We start from the raw sequence: 20,681 nt of genomic DNA, 5'->3' as shown, positions 1-20,681 counted from the left end.
GCTTTTTGAAAATTGTAAATATATGATGCCTACTGGATTACCTTAATCAATTTAGTATCTTCAAAAAAAATTCACTCAGATTGGTAAGACATAACCTTTTCTGTCAGAAGCCATGTTCAAGTGAGTGACTCCAATATATTTTCTATTTGCTTCATGATGGCTGATTAAATATGAGTGCCAACAGAAAATTTTGTAAAGATGTAGTTAATAATGCAAAGCTTTTATTAGTGGACAGGTGAATTAGCTTTTTAGATGTGCAGAGCTTTTCTATACTGGATTGCAGAAAGGTAGTATCCACGTTACTTTCCACTGTAAAGGGTGCTTCGTACTTTGTCGAATCCAGGCAACCCTGGCCATCCTGACTCTCACCGTTAAGTGGATGCAAAGGGAATCAATAGCTCAGAGCTTGTTACATAAATTCAAGAAATTCACTCTAGAATGATACCCGGACTTCAAGGGCTAAGTTACGAGGAGAGATTACACAAATTGGGGTTGTATTCTCTGGAGTGTCGAAGGTTAAGGGGTGATCTGATCGAAGTTTATAAGATATTAAGGGGAACCGATCGGGTGGATAGAGAGAAACTATTTCTGCTGTTTGGCGATTTTAGGAGTAGGGGGCACAGTCTAAAAATTAGAGCCAGACCTTTCAGGAACGAAATTAGAGAACATTTCTACACAAAGGGTTGTAGAAGTTTGGAACTCTTCCGCAAACGGCAATTGATACTAGCTCAATTTAAATCTGAGATAGATAGCTTTTTGCCAACCAAAGGTATTAAGGGAAATGGGCCAAAGGCAGGTATATGGAGTTAGATCACAGATCAGCCATGATCTTATCAAATGGCGGAGCAGGCACGAGGGGCTGAATGGCCTCCTCCTGTTCCAATGGACAGCTGAAAATTAGTCAGTGGGAAAATGCTGGATTCAGTGTTCCATCAATTTATTGATGCTTTCTGATTCATTTTTGGTGATGTTCGCTATAGGTGTTGGTTTGGTGACAAAGGGGTTCCTGAACCACTTGTTACCTTTTGCCAGAACCTGAAACATACTCACACAAGTGCATTCATACAAAAAATTGTACTCTTGGGCAATGTCTGTGTCTCCAAAGAGCACAGAGATCAACTCTCTATTTGTGAAGACCACGAGGCAAACTTGCGAGTGAATGCCTTGATTGACTTTTTGACAGTGAAACACTAACATCTTGTTCCTGAAGTGACACGGGTGAATTCGGACATTCAAATAGGTCAGCCAAGTACACTAACAAGGCAATTCAGTGAGGATTTTCAAAATGTTGAAGGAGAGGAGAATTGTTGACTAAGAAAAATGCAGACTTCCTCACGCAATTTGGAGGCAAGTTGTAAACCTTGCCTCCTTCGCTCCCTCTGGATAACCAATGGACAGCAACTGCTGCAGGTGATAATCCACCATCTCTAACACAACAAAAATGTGATTCAATTGAATGTGCTTTGATGAGATTGCAGCTTGAATTACTGTTGAGAACACTGAGGAGCTCTTTTGGTAGCATTTTGACAATAAATACATCTTGAATGAAGGGGTCACCAACAAATGCTTGGTTTCCAGGTGACAGTGAAGTTTGCGTGGCCATATGCTGTTTTATCCGAGCACCTCACCCCGTAGAATGCCTTGAGGTTACTGCATCCAAAGCAAGTGAATCTGTTTTCAAGCACTTGGTGTCACCATTCCTGTTCTTTGCCTTTGCTGATGGACCAGACACTTTGTTAGCATTGGACTTTTATACTTTCACCAAAAAAGAATTTTTTGGCCTGTGCAAAATAACAGTGCTAAATGATTTCACATCTTCGGCGTTTCACCGAGTCTTCACCTTTGTAAAATTTCTCTCCAGCTGGAAGGTCTAACGAGCTAAATAATGGGAGATTTCAGTCACACATGCAGCAATCAATTTAATAATACTGAAATAAAATAAAGCCCGAGAGGAAAACTGAAGAAATTAGCGCCATCAGCACCCAGACAGCGGGCCTCAGTGTGAAATGTTAACTTGTCGACTGAGGGATCTACTGTGCATTTGCAGCACTTCTGTTTTTGTTTTTTTTCTTTTTTACATGTCGTTGTGTCTTATTACCTCTGCATAATGAGTCAAAGACCATTTTACACTAAAAGCCTATTTGAGAAGCTCCAGAGGTCACAAGCGAACAGTTGCTTTATTTTCAAATGATTCACTGTCTTTCCTGTACCTATTTTGAGTTTTTAATTTTCTTCCCTTTGTGTTATATTCTTTCACCTTTTTCCCTTTCATGTTCCTTTCCCTCCCCTACTTTTCTGTCCTCCTTTTACTGAAGACACTGATTCATCCTCTTGCAGTTTCACCCATTTGGTTGCTTTTCACTACGCTCAATCTTTCTTTTTTAGGTACCCTGTGCTTTTGTAGTTCTTTGTTTCTATCTAGCCCCATCCACTGGCAGGATGCTGATAAAGCAATATGACAAAATTATACCAGATTATCTGCCTTCACAGGAGGATTTAATAGCAGATTTCAGCTCCCAGTCTCCAAGATGTAGATTTGAATTTGGACCAGGCACACTCGTATTCACTTCGATCAAAGAACGTTTTGGCAGATGGCACTGGATGGAGCATTCGGTTAGCATCATGTACTTCCACCTCCAGAACCTGGATTCAAAAATCTCCTCTGTTAGCTGAGTTTTGCGTGCAATGTGTTTGTGCAATCTCAACCTAGTTGGTAGGAGACATTGGTTCAGAGCCCTGATCTGTCACTAAAATAGCAAACTCCGAGTCTGGCTGGCTCGTGCGGGAAGGGAAAATGTCACTGATGAGAATGGGGTGGTCTTTTGCGGCTGGGGCAGTGCAGAGGGGAATTTGCTGCACTTCGAACTATGCTGTACAGTACCTGGAAGTGCCGGAAATGTTTGATTTCAAAGTGCAGACATCCTTCCCTTGAGCATACAGTTCAGCAAAAAAAATTGGAATAATAGTACTGGTAACTTCGTTGACAGACTGCTTGATGGAGTGATACGCTTTAAATTGCTGTCCTGCTGATGTCTGGCAGGACAAGAAACATCATTCTCCACAGAAGGTCATGTTTTGTCAGATGGCTGTGCAGCTGTAATGGCAGCTGCAGAGAAATCTATATTGTCGACCGTTCCTGTCTTATTGACTGAAGGAAGCAGGGTAGCCAAGGGAGGGGGAAAGAACGTAAGGAAATATTAAATAGGGAACAATTGGTGCAACTAGGGGAAAAGCAAATAAAGTGATTTTCACCCCTTTTGGGGGCCAGTGTGGATGGTAACTGGCCATAAAACATTGCATTTTCCTCCCCCTCCTAAAATTGTATTGTCACAAATTGTGTTGTCATCTCCTGCCAAGGAAGCTTTTACACAAACATCTTGACCAATGATAGGTAAATGTAATGTTTTTCTTCTTACCTGGCGAGGACCATCCTTGCATCTCTGAGGTGCTTTTTCTACTCGAGCAGAGCTTCCCAAACTTATTTTTTCTGACCCCTCCCGTTCAGAGTTTCATGTCCCATTTCATCCCCTCTCTTTTTAAGAACAGTAGTTGTGCAATCTTTACTGATTAATTTCCAGGCTATAATTAATAAAAGATTTCAAATATTTATTAAGTAGAAATGCAAAAACTTAACCAAAAAAAACCCTCTATGTTATGAGGGTGGCTAACATTTTCTGTTTCAGGCGCACAGTGTCAGGATTAAGCACTCCCAGGTTAAGTATAGCAAAGCCTTGTTATTCTGCATCAGCCCTAACCGTAGAAGAGCATCCACCACTTTTTATTTATTTCCAGGCCCTCCATCTTGTTCTGGGTCAGCCACCAGTTATCTTTGCTGCAACATATCATGTCACTTTACTATCCACACATGCATGTAATAATCTGGTCTCTGTATTTCACATCAGAAAAATACACGTGAAAGGATAGCCTGTAAAGACAAATGTGAATGGGGGAGTGTGTGTCAGGAAGTATTTCTCCGAAACCAAGAGCACACAAAGAAAGGGGTAACTGAAGTGTTTTAAGGCTTAGATTAAACTTCTTGCTGAACAAACGAGCATGTCTGAAGTATAAATTGAACATACCGGGTGACTCGAGATAGCTCTGAGACATCAGCATCAGAGCAGTCAGTGATGCGAGTAATGGAAGTGTTGCTGTAGGAATTTAGAATTTACAGTTGGGACCGTGTAGATGGATCTTTATTCCATCAGTATAGTGCATAATGCATGCTATTAGGTGTGTAGGAGAATTACTTTCACTTTCCCTTTATTCTGCTGTTACACTGTGCCGATGGCACCAATGCAATGTTTTCCTGAAGTGTCAAAGCATGACTCTTGCTGGTGCCAGTGCTAATTGACTCTTTTTAATATCCCAAATGGCTTGGCATTTTAATATCCCATTTATATTGTGTGTTTGGTTCCACAGGATGATGTGAATACCTGTGTTCTGATTTCACTCCATTTACATTGCTGGGCAGATTTGGAATTCATCCAATTTGTATTTTGGGGTCTGTAGACTTCAAGCAATATCAGAAAGGATCCACGTGATTTTAGGTGGCTTATTAAAGGAGTGTTATTGGCAAATGAGTGGTTCTTGCGATGTAGATGGCAGATGTGCAGTTCCCATGCTGTTACCAGAGACCCAGATATTTGAGTACTGCAAAGCACTGAAGGGTCTCCCAACAAATATAAACAGGGTAGAAGTACCTATGGAGGTCATAAGTCTATGTTTGAGCGCTGGTCTCCCAGGGCCATGTGTTTAATATAAAACCCCTTCTGCCAGCACACGTCTCAATTTATACTGCCCTGGAGGCTTGATTTAAAATGACTTAACTTTTCTCCTTTGCTGATTTAGAGGTGGCCACAATATGTAGAACACCGGAACAGTGACTACATCATTGATATTCCCAGCAGACAAAACTACCTGATCACATTAAAGAGAACTGATATCCACGCTCCTGAGTTCTACATAAAATTGAATTCATTTTGGTTGCTTGGATGCATTCTAGTTCAATGAAATGTGCAAAGTGGTTTTGAAAATCTGTCATTATCATTTAACACTGGAAGTGTATGGTTGTTTTTTCCCACAGGCATTGTCCCTTTTTGTAAGGTTGTTTTTCTTCCTTCCTCCCCTCTTTTTAAGCCTTTCAGTCCTTGCTGGATTCCAGTTCCACAGATGCTGATTGCCTCCGGTACCTTGTCCAAATGGTCATCATTCATATTTGAGCCGAGTCAGTAGTGCAAATCGACAATTTAACTGCCAGGGCATCACAAGCCCAATCTCAATTGCACCGAAAGCCCACACACAGTCTTTCCACCATGGGTCACTGGATAGTCATCAGAATTATAAATCCTACTGATTTTCCCCCTGCTAACCCAAGCTGCTGGTGCCATTTGTAGAACCTCTACTGCTGCTTCAGCTGAGATCAGCTGACGCAGCACACAACTGGCGATCAAAACTAGGATCTTCCTGGTCTCTGACTCATTATTCAACCAACTGAGCCACGAGGAAGCTCTCAGATCCATTTGAAAAGGATATAATTGTAAATTTGATTTGAGAATGTGATTTACTAGAGCTCCAGAGGCCTGCTTGTTAGAACTGAGGTTTTGGCATCCATTTGGATGCTTCAAACATTTGGCTTTAATGTGCAAGAAGAAAGGGGTTTTCAGAGTGAGCACACTGATCAATAAATAGGAGCTGTCCTGCTGTGTAGTGTGACATCTTGAAGGGCAAGGGAAGAACTGTAAGAATTCTTGATAGTCGTTTTCGAAGAATGTGACTGAGGACAGGATGTCAGAGGGAAAGGTTCGGAGTCCTTGGGCATTGGGAGCCATTCTGGTGCAGGAATGAACTGAGCAAAAATGGAACCAATATCCTTGCAGGGAGGCTAACGAGATTTGTGGGGAGGGTTTAAACTAATACGGCAGGGGGAGAAGTAAAGCAAGCCAGTAGAGTAGGCAGCTGGGAAGGAATAAGCTTTAGATATTTTGGGAATAAGGAGGTTGACAGGTTAAGCGAAGTCGGATAATTTAGTAAGGAAGAATAAATTAATGCAGGAAAGTAAAAAAGGAGAAATTGCCATCCCAAGGGAATCCAAACTAAAATGTATATATTAATGAATAGAGCACACAAAACTAAATTGGGGTGCTGGAGTCATGGGTTAAATAGAATATCATGACATAATAGTTGAAACATGACAGTAGCTGGGTTAAGATTGGCAATTACATATTCCTGGTATAACACTTTGTGGAGGGATAGAGAAATAAATAAGGGAGGAGCGGTCGTGATTCTTACTGGAGAAGCTATCGTAGCACTCGAGCATAAAGATTTGAATGGAGCAATGGTTCAAACAGAATCCCTTTGGATTGAACTTTGAAAAAGCAAGATCAGTCATGTTTGTGAGTATATTATAGATGGCTGGACAGCAGAAAGGAAATTCAAGATAAAAGCATTCGAAGATTTAAAAAGCATACATCAACAATGGAGTTATAATTGTAGGACATTTTAATCATCAACAACAGCTTGCATTTATATCGTGCCTTGAACATAGAAAAAAATCCCAAGACACTTCACTGAGGTGGAATCAGAAAAAAAAAAGATACTGAGCTAGAGAAGGAGATATTAGGAGGGGTGACCAAAAGCCAGGTGAAGAATTGGGTTTTAAAGGGGGTCTAAACTTTATGGACGGTGGGAGGCCAGCCAGAACAGAATTGGAATAATCAAGATGACAACGCTTGGGTGAAGATTTCTGCAACAGGTGGGCTGAAGTTGTAGAGTAGAGTGGGAACCAGCAGGAACAGATCCAGAGCTCGCTCAGTATTGAGTGAAAAGTCGCAGCAGAGGAGCAGAAAACAGAACCCAGCGAAGCAGACCAGGTACTGGAATATAGAGTCCAGCAGGAAATACATACGTATAAGTGGTAGTGAAGGTGAGGTAAAGCCCAGAAGCAGTGGAGAAATGGAATTTGACCCAAGGAAAAGTGGATTTTCTGTCCAGGACCCAACACAGCAGCAGTGTGAAGCTGAGAAGTCAGCTGTGCACTGAAGTACAGCCCTGAAGTTGAGCAGGAAACAGCAGCAAATGAGATTGGACATTTCAGGCTGGAACAGATTACTTCAAACTTGAGATTGAGTTGCAGTTGGAGGCAGATGCAGAAAAACGTGAACTAAAGCATTTTGGAACGGAGACTAAGGAAAGTAGGTACATCTCATAGTATGATTTTAAATGTAATAGAGGAGCAGGGGTCCTTGATGTGCCGATGCATAAGTTACGAAAGGTGGTCGCACAATTAGATAAGACCATAAAAAGGCAAACAGAATCCTTGGTTTTATATTTATGGGTAAAGAATACAAAAGGAAGGAGGTAATGTTGAACTTGTATCAGATCTTAGGTTGCAATTGGAGTATTGTATACAGTTGTAAGCACAACATAATGGGAAGTGTTTAAAAGCAATGGAAAAGCTACAGCATGGATTCACAAGTATGTTACCAGAGATGAAGGGTTACAATTGTGAAGAGAGACCTGAGAAGTTATTTGCTGGAAATGAGAAGGTTGAGGGTGACATCAGAGGTCCTCAGGATTGTGAAGGGTTATAATGGGGTAAATAGTGATAGATTGTTTTCACTGGGCAGTGAGACAATGAGAGGGCAGATATTTAAGATAAAAAGAATTAGAGGTGACTGGAAAACATTTCTTTGCACAGAGGATGGTCAGAGTGTAGAATTCTCTGCCACAAACCATTATTGAAGCAGAGTCCATAAATTTTAGAAGAGAATTAGTTGCTTGAAAAAGCAATGTTAAGGGGTATGGGGAGTAAATAGGAGAGTGGGATCAAACTAGGTGGTACATATGGGGGCAATGCCAGCACAGTGTTGATGGGCCAAATAGCCTGTAACTGTTATAACATTCTATGATTTAATGGAAATACAGTGGTGCTCTTGTAAAAAGAGGGGAGAAAATGTCCATATGTAAAATTAAATTCTGCTTTGCATTCTACCTGTGTCTTTATAATTCTGAAAAGCCTGACTAAGAAAAAGCTTAGAATATTTGGCATGCTAGCAGTTTCAAGTGAATAATTCAGAGCAAGGTTCAATAGTGTGGTCATTTGATTGTTGCAAATATTAAAAAAAATCTGTTTTGCTTTGTTTTTGAATGATGCAACTGGTGGTGGATCTGACATACTGCATAATAAATGTATGTGGGGTGTGTTGCTGATTTCAGTCAAATAGCAAGAGGGCATGCTTCAGCATCCCTGGATTGGGAGGGGGGAAATCAGCAAGGGTGTTTGATCACTATTCAGAGACTCCTGTTGGAAGTGCTTGTGAGGGGTTGACTGGTGAGTGCAGGATAAGACACACTCCTGATGCCCCCATAATTGAATAACTTGCCGACACTCTGGCAAAATTCACACTTGAATATTGGCCATTTGGGTGAAGATGGCTCTCTAAAATGCTAGGAAATAAACTATATTTTGTTGGTGATATATTTGACTCTCTCAAACAGAGAAGGGGAATTACTTTGGACAGAAGGTGCTTTGTATCACCTTTATATAATTCAGGAGGTTGGATTGAATGTGTTGTCATAATACTGCGTCTTATTTGTTTGGATTTCATAAATCTCAAACTGTCCATTATTGCTCATAGCACCTGTAATTTTTGTCTGCTACTACTTAATTACTACTGATTCTCTGTGATAAATATTGGAATGATATCAATGTGGGAACAGATTGTTTCCCCAGCTACCTCATTGCATTAAATAAGAAATGAGAAACATTCTTCATTCAGTAGTAATGCTGCAATGCATGGATCATTAATGAATATTGCAAAGCTGGATACAAGTACGGTTGATGGAGCCCATGAGTCATGGTTGCAGTGGATCTCCATCTGTTGCATGTCCCCATAATTTTGTCCTTACTGATATAGGAACAGTTGTACCTAGGGTTTTCACAACTTAGCAGAAATATTCACTCCATCCTCTGCTTTATTCTTCAAAAAAATGACTGAAGCAACAGAATATCTATTGTCATTTTAGGTTCTACTGATGGCTTGATTGGTAAAAATATTGTGCAACAAAGATTGAAAGATTGATTCAGTTCTCAGGCTTTGCTGAATTAGTTGGCCTCCATTGTGGTGATAGTAGGAATGTGATGATTGGCTTCCGCGCCCATTGGAAACTCAGCAAATGTCACTACTTCAGGTCACTATCCATTGTTCCCTGTTTGAAAGTGCACGTGTATGGACGTTGGGTGAGGACTGGGTCAGGTTTGGCTATAATACTCAAAGCTGCCTTCACAACATATAATGGGTGTAATATGAACTTTAGATTGGAACCTTTTAAAGAACTAATCCTGATGCATAAACTAAATTTCCATTCCAATAGCATATCTATCTGACTTTTAATCCTTAACAGGATTGCAGATAAGAAACTTAAAGACAACTTTGTCAATACGTTGTAATTTTTATATATCTACACTAAACCATGTCTTCACAGATGTGTGTGACAACATCTCAAAATATATTGCAATATACACTGGAAAAACTCCCCCTTGGTTTAATGGTAAGTGCACCACATGTTACAATTCTGTGGTATACAGGAGGACATGGGTTCGAGCCCTGGTGTGGGATTTGTCAATTGTTGTCGGTTTGGATACAACAGTTGGACTCTGTTTCTCATTCGTGATCACTATGCAGTAATTCCTGCAGTGTGGACATCGGGTAAGGGCAGGATAGCTTGCCCACACTCACTAAGCTCGTACATGGAGAATGATCACTTGGACGAGGTACTGAAGGGTGTCAATGAATAAGTTGTGGCCTTCAGGAGAGGAGGCAATGTAATGTTAAATTCAGCCTGATATTCTACCTGTTAACTTCAATTATGGTGTGGTGCAACCTTGTTTTGAGTGGACTTGTTCCAATTGCATTGATTATCTGTTGTGTTGTGTTTATTGTAGGACAGCTGGTGGTGTGCACACTTTGCTCCTTTGTTATGAAGACTAAACAGATCTGGCTATTTTCTGCCCATCTGCTACCCTTACTGGCACGGTTCTGCATGGTTCCCGTGGAAATGCTCGTTATTATCAACAAGTTTGCCATGATTTTCACGGGACTGGAGGTGCTTTATTTCTTGGCCTCTAACTTGTTGGTACCATACAAGCTGGCCAAATCGGCATACAGGGAACTGGTGCAGGTGAGAGAAACCAACCGGTTGAAATGATTGTTAAGCACTTCCCACTCCAACCATGTCTCTCTCTCCCCTTCCATCCCTCCTCCCCCTTCCATCCCTAAACCCCCTCTTTCTTCTTCGACCTCTCCCACAACCCATTCTGCTCACCCTCTCACCTTTTTCCCAGTTTCCTCTTTCAGAATAGGGCCCCTGATGGCTATCAGTGTCCCAGTTACACCTGTTCTCCCCTGTTACTGTTTGGCATTTTCCCTCTGATTTCTTCACACCTGTGTGGTTTCCACTTGTCTGCCTAAAATATTGGTTTCTTCAACTGGCTGGAGTCATACCTAGCACAAAGGAAAATGGTAGTGGTTGTTGGAGGCCAATCATCTCAGCCCCAGGACATGACTGCAGGAGTTCCTCAGGGCAGTGTCCTCGGCCCAACCATATTCAGCGGCTTCATCAATGACCTTCCCTCCATCATAAGGTCAGAAATGGGGATGTTCGCTGATGATTGCAGTGTTCAGTTCCATTCTCAGATAATGAAGCAGTCCATGCCCGCATGCAGCAAAACCTGGACAACATCCAGACTTGGGCTCATAAGTGACCAGGAACATTTGTGCCAAGCAATGACCATCTCCAACAAGAGAGAGTCTAACCACCTCCCCTTGACATTCAACAGCATTACCATCGCCGAATCCCCCACCATCAACATCCTGGGGGTCACCATTCACCAGAAACTTAACTGGACCAGCCGCATAAATACCGTGGCTACAAGAGCAGGTCAGAGGCTGGGTAACTCCCCAAGGCCTTTCCACCATCGACAAGGCACAAGTCAGGGGTGTGATGGCATACTCTCCACTTGCCTGGGTGAGTGCAGCTCCAACAACACTCAAGAAGCTCGACACCATCCAGGACAAAGCAGCCCGCTTGATTGGCACCCCATCCACTACCCTAAACATTCACTCCCTTCATCACTGGTGCACAGTGGTTGCAGTGTGTACCATCCACAGGATGCACTGCAGCAACTTGCCAAGGCTTCTTCGACAGCACCTCCCAAACCCGCGACCTCTACCAAGAAGGACAAGGGCAGCAGGCACGTGGGAACAACACCACCTGCACGTTCCCCTCCAAGTCACACACCAACCCGACTTGGAAATATATCGCTGTTCCTTCATGGTCGCTGGGTCAAAATCCTGGAACTCCCCACCGAACGCTGTGGGAGAACCTTCACCATACGGACTGCAGCAATTCAGGAAGGCAGCTGACCACCACCTTCTCAAGGGCAATTAGGGATGGGCAATAAATGCTGGTCTTGCCAGCAACGCCCACATCCCATGAACGAATTTAAAAAAAACTGAATTTGGATCCCTGATGGCCATTCCTAATGTAAATTCCATGATTTACTGCCCTGATCCCAACCATACCTTCCAGTATGGGGCCTGAGTATGGTTGTCCTTGGCTCAGTCCTTGCTAAAATTCACCACAATTTCTCTTGTTTTATTTTATATCATGTTTTGAAGTTTCTGTTGATTGGCTTAAACGTGCTTTGTCTATTTAATTGTTCCAATCTTGTATTTGACTTGTTAATGCAGTATTGCTATGCTCCTGTATGTAGTGTGACCTTGACCTCAATCTTTTCTGGAAAAAAATTTTCTTCCTTTCCATTTCTGTTTGGGGGTTCCCCCGTCGATTGTTGGAGCTTTTGCAATTTAGCTCAAAATTCCTGATATAAACTTTTTTCTAAAGAAAAGCTGGACCAGATTTTTTTTTTGTTTGAAAGAAAAATATTTTTTTCCTCATTAGGATTACGAACAAGAGTCTAGCTGATTCCAAGCCTGTTTTTTTTAAAAAAATGAATGTTTTGAGCAGTGTTACAATTTACTTTGACTTAGCCTTAAAACTGCTCCAGGACTTGATGTGGAAGTAGTGTGTGGGTGGTGATGATCATCCACTCCTGATGAAAGGTTTGTGAAAACAATGGCTCAGAATTTGCTGGGGAAAAAACCCGTTTCGTGCGCATGCTGTTATTAGGGTGTAAATCGTCTAGCAATTTATTTTGAGCAAGAGATACTGTGTGAGTTGGGAATCACCACAAATTGCTAGACGATTTGTGCCACTCCGCTGTTAGCCTCGTGAAAACGGCATCGCGCCGCAGGAAGTTTGCGCTGACACTAAACAGTGTAAGGACCCTTATAATGACAAGATTTATGTTCTTGCAATGCCACTCAACCTCCCCGGCCCAAAAAGAGAACAGTTGAAACTGTGGCACCTTGTTCCTGCAAGTAGTAAATTGTTCTCGGAGGTTTTTAAAATTTAAATTTTAAAAAAATCTTACTTTTCCTTTCTGACTCTCTTTTCCCTCTCTTAATCTAATCTTTCTTTCCCTCTCTTTAATTTCTCTTTCTGTATCTAGTTTGACTGTAAATCACCCTATTTCCTTCTCTATCGTTCCTCTGTTTCACTAGCCTTAAATCTCATTGATTAAGGAGATAGACCGTTGGTCCCATCATCCACCAAGGTTCCAGATGCTCCGTTACCCTCACGGCGTCGTTATCAACTTGCACTTCCAGCAATTTGTGGCGCGGAATTTTTTTGAGCTGAAGGGTGAGCAAAAAAATTCTAACTTACGGGACATGCTGCGAGATGCCCCGCTCCAACAAATTCTGGGCCATTAAGATTTGAGCATCCAGTGGGAACTAGTGTGCAGATAGTGGTCTCTCACTTGATTGTAATGGGACAATTAGCTCCATACTCCCTCAAATACAAGTCCAGGCATTTATTTTTTTCTTGCTAATTTTGTGCCATTATGAAATTGATGGGCAGGAAAAGACCAGCTGGTCCATCTAGTCTGCTCCACACCATGATGGCTGGACCATCATGGCTAACCACTTATTCCCTCTCCCGACCTCCCCCCCTCTCACACCCACCCCTGCAGCCATGTAATCTCCTGGGAGAGGCAAAAATCAGAAAAAAACCCAGGCCAATAAGGGAAAAAATACTCAGTAAAATTCCTCTCAGACGATCGAAACCAGATCACATGGACCAAGTATTATCTATAAAGAAAGACACTTTGCTTCTATATCGTGTGATCTCTGCCTTTGCCAGCCCCCTCTTGAAGGCATGCAGAGTGTCACCCACCACATCAGCCGGCAATACATTCCAGAAGTTCACAATTCTCTGGGGAAAGAACCACCGCCCAACGTTCAGTCTGTTCCTACCTTTCCATAGTTTGAACTTGTGTCCCCTGGTCCTCCCCAACCTGTTAAACTGGAATAATCAATCAATAAGGATGCTTTTCTGCCCTTAAATTATTATAGACCTCTATCAAGTCACCTGTAAGTCTTCGCTGCTCTAAAGTAAATAGACCAAGGTCCTTGAGCCTATCTGAGTAGCTGAGGTTCTTTAAGCTAGGAATCATTCTTGTAGCTCTCCTCTGGACCTTTTCCAAGGCCACTATATAACCCACCATGTGGGGGGACCAAAACTGGGCACAGTTCTCTAGATGCGGTCTGACCAGCAACCTGTATAGTGTCAAAATGATGTCCTTTGATTTACGCTGGTTCTATTAATACAACCCAATACCTTGTTAGCGTTAGCTACAGTTTCTCTACATTGGTCATGAACCTTTAGTGATCTGTGCACAATAACACCAAGATCCTTTTGTCACTCAACCTCTCTCAGTATTGTTCCCTGCAAATGATACGTGTATTCTGTGTTGGCCCTACCAACATGCATGACACTATCTTTGGTAAATGCCGTTTAATTTAGATGATGTGTGGCCCAATCCCTTCGCACAGCTAAATCTTTTTGGATTTGGTTGCACTCCTCTACCGTCTTAACCCTTGCACAGATTTTGGTGTCATCTGCAAACTTACCATACTCCCAACACCACTGTCCAGGTCATTAATAAAGACCGTGAAGAGTACCAGGCCCAGGAATGATCCCTGGGGCACACCAACTAGTAACATGTCTCCAGGCCTGAACCGATCCATTAACTACATCTTTTTGGCTGCGGGATTGGAGCCAATTCCTTATCCTGCTTGTCAAATTTCTACTCATATCACAAGATTCTGTCTTGTGAAGTAATCTACTGTGAGATACCTTATCAAAGGCTTCCTGAAAGTCCAGGGAGACACTGTCTACCGGATTACCCTCATCCGCTACCCTAGTGATTTCCTCAAAACACTCTATCAAATTTGTTAGGCACGACCTATTGTTTCGGAAGATGCGTTGTGTATTTCTAATGGCCCCTTCCCTTTCCCAGTGCTCGTAAAGGGACTCTGTTATGCTCCCTTCTAGCATCTTTCCAATAATTGATGTCAGGCGAATAGGCCTGTCGTTCCCCGGCTCTGATTTGTCCCCTTTTTTGAAAATGGGAACTAGATGTGCTAGTTTCCAGTCAGTGGGAACTATCCTGTCTCTCCTTTTGCCTTGAGTTGATTTGGTGCAAATTGTGTGCCCTTTAATTTGCCGGATCTACATCTATTATGGATTGGGTTAAGATTGCCCAAATGATTTTTGTATATTTAACTATTGCAGCAGGAAGAGAGAAGAATTTCAGTGTGGGGTGCCTTAGAAAACTCCTTTCATTAAGAGGTATCAGGAGCACTCCAATTGAACAATGCTATCTATGCCTCTTTAAAGCATTTAAACATACATGTCTCACTCGTACCTTAAGCCAGTATAACATTCAGTTTTCATGTGTGGCAGTACCACTTATAACTCCTTTCTCATCCCTTCCTTGGACAGGTGGTGGAAGTTTATGGGCTGTTGGCATTGGGAATGTCTCTCTGGAATCAGTTGGTTGTCCCCGTGCTGTTCATGGTTTTCTGGCTGGTCCTGTTTGCTCTACAGATCTACTCTTATTTCAGTACACGTGATCACCCCACATCTCGTGAAAGACTGCTTTTTCTCTTCCTTACAAGGTATGATTCACTGTTGCACTTAAGGTAATAGCTTTTTACAAATCAGCCTGCTCAGCAGAATTTCTATATTGGATAATGGTTGGTCTGAACGCTTATGAAAAACATCCAGCAATATTATTCAAACTTGGGCTGTGTCTGCAGAGAGCATCCCACTAAAGTGAAGTACTTTGGTTTTAGGATTTTATCCATCATTGAGGGAGCAGCATTGAGAATAGAAACTCTCTATGCTGCCGGGCCTGCTGAATGCAGACTGACCAACTTAACAGCATAGAAATTTTGTTAACTGTTGCAACTCCTGGTCTCATGCTGCCTGTTCCAAATGCTATTTGAGACTTGACAGTCAGAGAGTCGCAAACTGGCATTGGAGAATGTAGGAGACGATCACAGGATTGATGTTGGAGCAGGTTTAGGAATACAGGTACTGTCATTTTTGTGCAGCCAATGTGGGAGACAGGTTCAGAAGGCATGCACAGACCAAAATAATTTCAATGTATCGAGATGAGATTCAGTGCAATTTAATGGTAGGGACCAGAAGTATACCAACTTATTCAATATACTGAAGCTTGAAATGTCAAGGCTTCTCTGTATCCATTACATTGAATGAATGCAAATGTATGTGTAATGCTTTGTGCATAGATCAGTTCCCTTTGAAAAATAAGCACTTATTGGGCTACCATCTCACCAAATACATGTTCCTTTTTTTCCCTCAATTTTCTTGGATGAGAAGGTGGATGATTAACTTGCTTCCAGGCCTCTGCCAATGCCATTCTAAACTCACATGCCAGGAACTGCCAAGTTGATTCCCTGATATTTTACCCACTCTATCCGAGCTCAATGTGTCCTCAAAACATTGTCAGAGATTGGCTACTTGTCAGATGTCACAAGTGTGTAAACTCATGCCCCTGAGCACTTCAGCACCCAGACACTTGCACCACTTTATGACTTCAGTATTAATCAATGTGGAACATAATACATTGAATCTTCCATAAATGGGGCCCCATACAGCCTGGTAATATGGATGGATGGCTGCCTGTATCCCAACAAGATGCTTAGTGAGGGTAGAAGGGATTTGAAGCCCATTGCTGCATTTACTTTTTTTTTTGTTCGTCGCTGGCAAGGCCAGCATTTATTGTCCATCCCTAATTGCCCTTGAGAAAGTGGTGGTGAGCCGCTGCAGTCCATGTGGTGAAGGTTCTCCCACAGCGCTGTTAGGTGGGGAGTTCCAGGATTTTGATCGAGCAACGATGAAGGAACGGCGATATGTTTCCAAGTCGGGATAATGTGTGACTTGGAGGGGAATGTGCAGGGGGTATTGTTCCCATGTGCCTGCTGCCCTTGTCCTTCTTGGTGGTAGAGGTTGTGGGTTTGGGAGGTGCTGTTGAAGAAGCCTTGACGCGTTGCTGCAGTGCATCCTGTAGATGGTACACACTGCAGCCACGGTGCGCCAGTGGTGAAGGGGGTGGATGGGGTGCCAATCAAGTGGGATGCTTTGTCTTGGATGGTGTTGAGCTTCTTGAGTGTTGTTGGAGCTACACTTATCCAGGCAAGTGGAGAGTATTCCATCACACTCCTGACTTGTGCTTTGTAGATGGTGGAAAGGCTTTGGGGAGTCTGGAGTTGAGTCACTCACCGCAGAATATCCAGCCCCTGACCTGCTCTTGTTGCCACAGTATTTATGTGGCTGGTCCAGTTAAGTTTCTGGTCAATGGAGACCCCAGGATGTTGATGGTGCGGGATTCGGCGATGGTAATGCCGTTGAATGTCAAGGGGAGGTGGTTAGACTCTCTCTTGTTGGAGATGGTCATTGCTTGGCACTTGTCTGGCGCGAATGTTACTTGCCACTTTTCAGCCCAAGCCTGGATGATGTCCGGGCCTTGCTGCATGCGGGCATGTACTGCTTCATTATCTGAGGGATTGCGAATGGAACTGAACACTGCAATCATCAGCGAACATCCCCATTTCTGACCTTATGATGGAGGGAAGGTCATTGAAGAAGCAGCTGAAGATGGTTGGGCCAAGGGCACTGCCCTGAGGAACTCCTGCAGCAGTGCCCTTGAGCTGAGATGATTGGCCTCCAACAACCACTGCCATCTTCCTTTGTGCTAGGTATGACTCCAGCCACTGGAGAGTTTTCCTGTTGATTCCCATTGACTTCAATTTTACTGGGGCTCCTCGGTGCCACACTCGGTCAGATGCTGCCTTGATGTCAAGCGCAGTCACTCTCACCTCTGGAATTCAGCTCTTTTGTCCATGCTTAGACTCAGGCTGTAATGAGGTCTGGAGCCGAGTGATCCTGATGGAACACACTGAGCATCGGTGAGCAGGTTATTGGTGCGTAAGTGCCGCTTGATAGCACTGTCGCGACACCTTCCATCATGGGGCGGTAATTGGCCGGATTGGATTTGTCCTGCTTTTTGTGGACAGGACATACCTGGGCAATTTTCCACATTGTCGGGTAGATGCCAGTGTTGTAGCTGTACTGGAACAGTTGGGCTAGAGGCGCGGCCAGTTCTGGAGCACAAGTCTTCAGCACTACAGCCAGGATGTTGTCGGGGCGCATAGCCTTTGTTGTATCCAGTGCACTCAGCTGTTTCTTGATATCACATGGAGTGAATCGAATTGGCTGAAGACTGGCTTCTGTGATGGTGGGGATATCGGGAGGAGGCCGAGATGGATCATCCACTCGGCACTTCTGGCTGAAGATGTTTGCCTTGTGTTTTGCACTCACGTGCTGGACTCTGCCATCATTGAGGATCGGGATGTTCACGGAGCCGCCTCCTCCCGTTAGTTGTTAAATTGTCCACCACCATTCATGACTGAATGTGGCAGGACTGCAGAGCTTTGATCTGATCCGTTGGTTATGGAATCGCTTAGCTCTGTCTATACATGTTGCTTCTGCTGTTTAGCATGCATGTTGTCCTGTGTTGTAACTTCATCAGGTTGGCACCTGATTTTTAGGTATGCCTGGTGGTGCTCCTGGCATGCTCTTCTACACTCCTCATTGAATCAGGGTTGATCTCCTGGCTTGTTGGTAATGGCAGAGTGAAGAATATGCCGGGCCTTGAGGTTACAGATTATACTGGGATACAATTCTGCTGCTGCTGATGGCCCACAGTGCCTCATGGATGCCCAGCTTTTGAGCTGCTCGATCTGTTCTTAATCTATTCCCGTTCTTAATCTACCCCAGAGCATGGTACATTGGCGAGACCATGCAGACGCTGCGACAACGGATGAACGGACACCGCGCAACAATCGCCAAACAGGAGGGTTCTCTCCCTGTCGGGGAACACTTCAGCAGTCATGGACATTCAGCCACCGACCTTCGGGTAAACATACCCCAAGGCGGCCTTCGAGACACACGACAACGCAAAATCGTCGAGCAGAAATTGATAGCCAAGTTCCGCACCCATGAGGACGGCCTCAACCGGGATCTTGGGTTCATGTCACACTACACGTAACCCCACCAGTGAACAAATGTTATCTGTTTTTAATATAACGGGTCATTGACTGTCTTCGTTCTGTCTCTTTTTTTTCCTTTTTTTTTGAGGGGTTGTATATTCAGTGGCCTTTTAGATTACACCTTTCTGTCTGCTCACTGTGATTGCCTTGGCAACGGGCAGTAATCACCAGGCTTTATGTGATCCTAAAATGCGAAGGATTCGAAATTGTCACTTCCACACCGCCTGAGGAAGGGGAAAGCCCCCGAAAGCTTGTGGGATTAAAAATAAAATCGTTGGACTATAACTTGGTGTTGTAAAATTGTATACAATTGTTATCCCATTTAGCACATTGATAGTGCCATACAACATGTTGGATGGTGTCCTCAGTGTAAAGACGGGACTTCGTCTCCACGAGGACTGTGCGGTGGTCACTCCTACCAATACTGTCATGGCCAGGTGCATCTGTGACAGGTAGATTGGTGAGGACAAGGTCAAATAGGTTTTTCCCTCGTGATGGTTCGCTCACCACCTGCCGCAGGCCCAGTCTGGCAGCTATGTCCTTCAGGACTCGGCCAGCTCGGTCAGTAGTGGTGCTACCGAGCCACTCTTGGTGATGGATATTGAAATCCCCCACGCAGAGTACATTCTGTGCCCTTGTTACCTTCAGTGCTTCCTCCAAGTGGTGCTCAACATGGAGGAGGACTGATTCATCAGCAGGTGGTAATCAGCTGAAGGTTTCCTGACCTATGTTTGACTTGATGGGCATGAGATCTGGAGTCAATGTTGAGGTCTGCCAGGGCTACTCCCTCCTGACTGTATATCACTGTACCGCCACTTCTGGTGGGTCTGTCCTGCTGGTGGGCCAGGACATACCCAGGGATGGTGATGAAAGAGTCTGGGACGTTGGTTGAAAGGTATGATTCTGTGAGTGTAGCTATGTCAGACTGTTGCTTTACTAATCTGTGGGACAGCTCTCCCAATTTTGGCACAAGTCCCCAGATGTTGGTGAGGAGGACTTTGCAGGGTCGATTGGGCTTGGTTTGCCTTTGTCGTGTCCGGTGCCTGGTGGTCCATCCGGTTTTATTCTTCTTATGACGTTTTGTCGTGAGATTGTACAACTGAGTGGCTTGCTGGGCCATTTTGGAGGGCGATTACGAATCAACCACATTGCTGTAGTTCTGGAGTCACATATCGGCCAGACTGGGTAAGGACGACAGGTTTCCTTCCCTAAAGGGAAACCTTCTCTTCCTTTCGGGAAGGAAACTTGCCATCCTCACCCGGTTTCCTTTAGTGAACGTTTCCAATGGTGAGCCAGATGGGTTTTTACGACAATCCGGTAGTTTCATGGCCACCATTACTGATACTAGTTTTCTTTAATTCCAGATTTTATTTAATTAATTGAATTTAAATTCCCCAGCTGCCGTGGCGGGATTTGAACTCATGGATTATTCGTCCAGGCCGTACCCGTTATGAAGCTCACCTATGCTGTTGAGACCTAATTTTGTTAATAATTAGCAATGCCACTCTGTGAAGGTGTGTGCTGCAATGGTAAGCTTTTTTGGGTGGGGAGGAAGAAATAGTTGGGAGTAAAATTAGTCCTCGTCAGTTTACGAATACATATCTTGTTGGCTAAGCACAGGCCAGTATAGATAGCAACTGGGGAGAGAGTCTGGTGCAAATCATCTGACTTTTCTGCTGGAAGGAAGCTATCTGGAAATTAAGTGATTCCAGTGGAAAAAAATTGTGTTTGGAAGAAGTCTTGCAGTCAGATCCTTGTGTTACCAACAGGATTAATGAAGGTGTATCTGTTTTCAATTTTTTTTTACATCACCTAATGACAAACATTTCTATTTCAGTATTGCAGAATGTTGCAGCACTCCTTATTCTTTGCTGGGCCTCATGTTCACTGTCTCATTCATTACCCTGGGTGTCCTCACACTGTGTAAGTTCTACCTTCAAGGCTACGGAGCCTTCATGAATGATAATCTCATGCATAGGTAAGAACAAGTACACTACACCTCAGGTTTGACATAATGTGCTCTCATTGCAAATAGCCTGTAAGTTTTTTAAAGAAAAAGAAAAAAAACATTAAAGGTTTTCCGAACAATTCAAATAAGGTTTAAACAATGTATTAAAAAAATGTTTTTTAAATGGCGAC

At 43.4% G+C, this 20,681-nt stretch overlaps 1 protein-coding gene across 1 annotated transcript in view; it reads left to right on the top strand.

Annotated features, from left to right (window-relative positions):
* rnf145a (ring finger protein 145a) overlaps positions 1 to 20,681 on the top strand; it is an 88,370-nt gene that overhangs the window by 54,102 nt on the left and 13,587 nt on the right. The window contains exons 4-6 of the mRNA XM_067996539.1: positions 9,944 to 10,179; positions 14,908 to 15,083; positions 20,380 to 20,520. Coding sequence (XP_067852640.1) covers positions 9,944 to 10,179; positions 14,908 to 15,083; positions 20,380 to 20,520 — 553 coding nt within the window. The remainder of the gene's footprint in view (positions 1 to 9,943; positions 10,180 to 14,907; positions 15,084 to 20,379; positions 20,521 to 20,681) is intronic.

This window comes from Heptranchias perlo, chromosome 14, assembly GCF_035084215.1.
Source record: "Heptranchias perlo isolate sHepPer1 chromosome 14, sHepPer1.hap1, whole genome shotgun sequence".
Classification (NCBI taxonomy): Eukaryota; Metazoa; Chordata; class Chondrichthyes; order Hexanchiformes; family Hexanchidae; genus Heptranchias; species Heptranchias perlo.
Note: the sequence above shows the minus strand (reverse complement) of the source record. Positions and strands in the feature narration are given on the sequence as shown.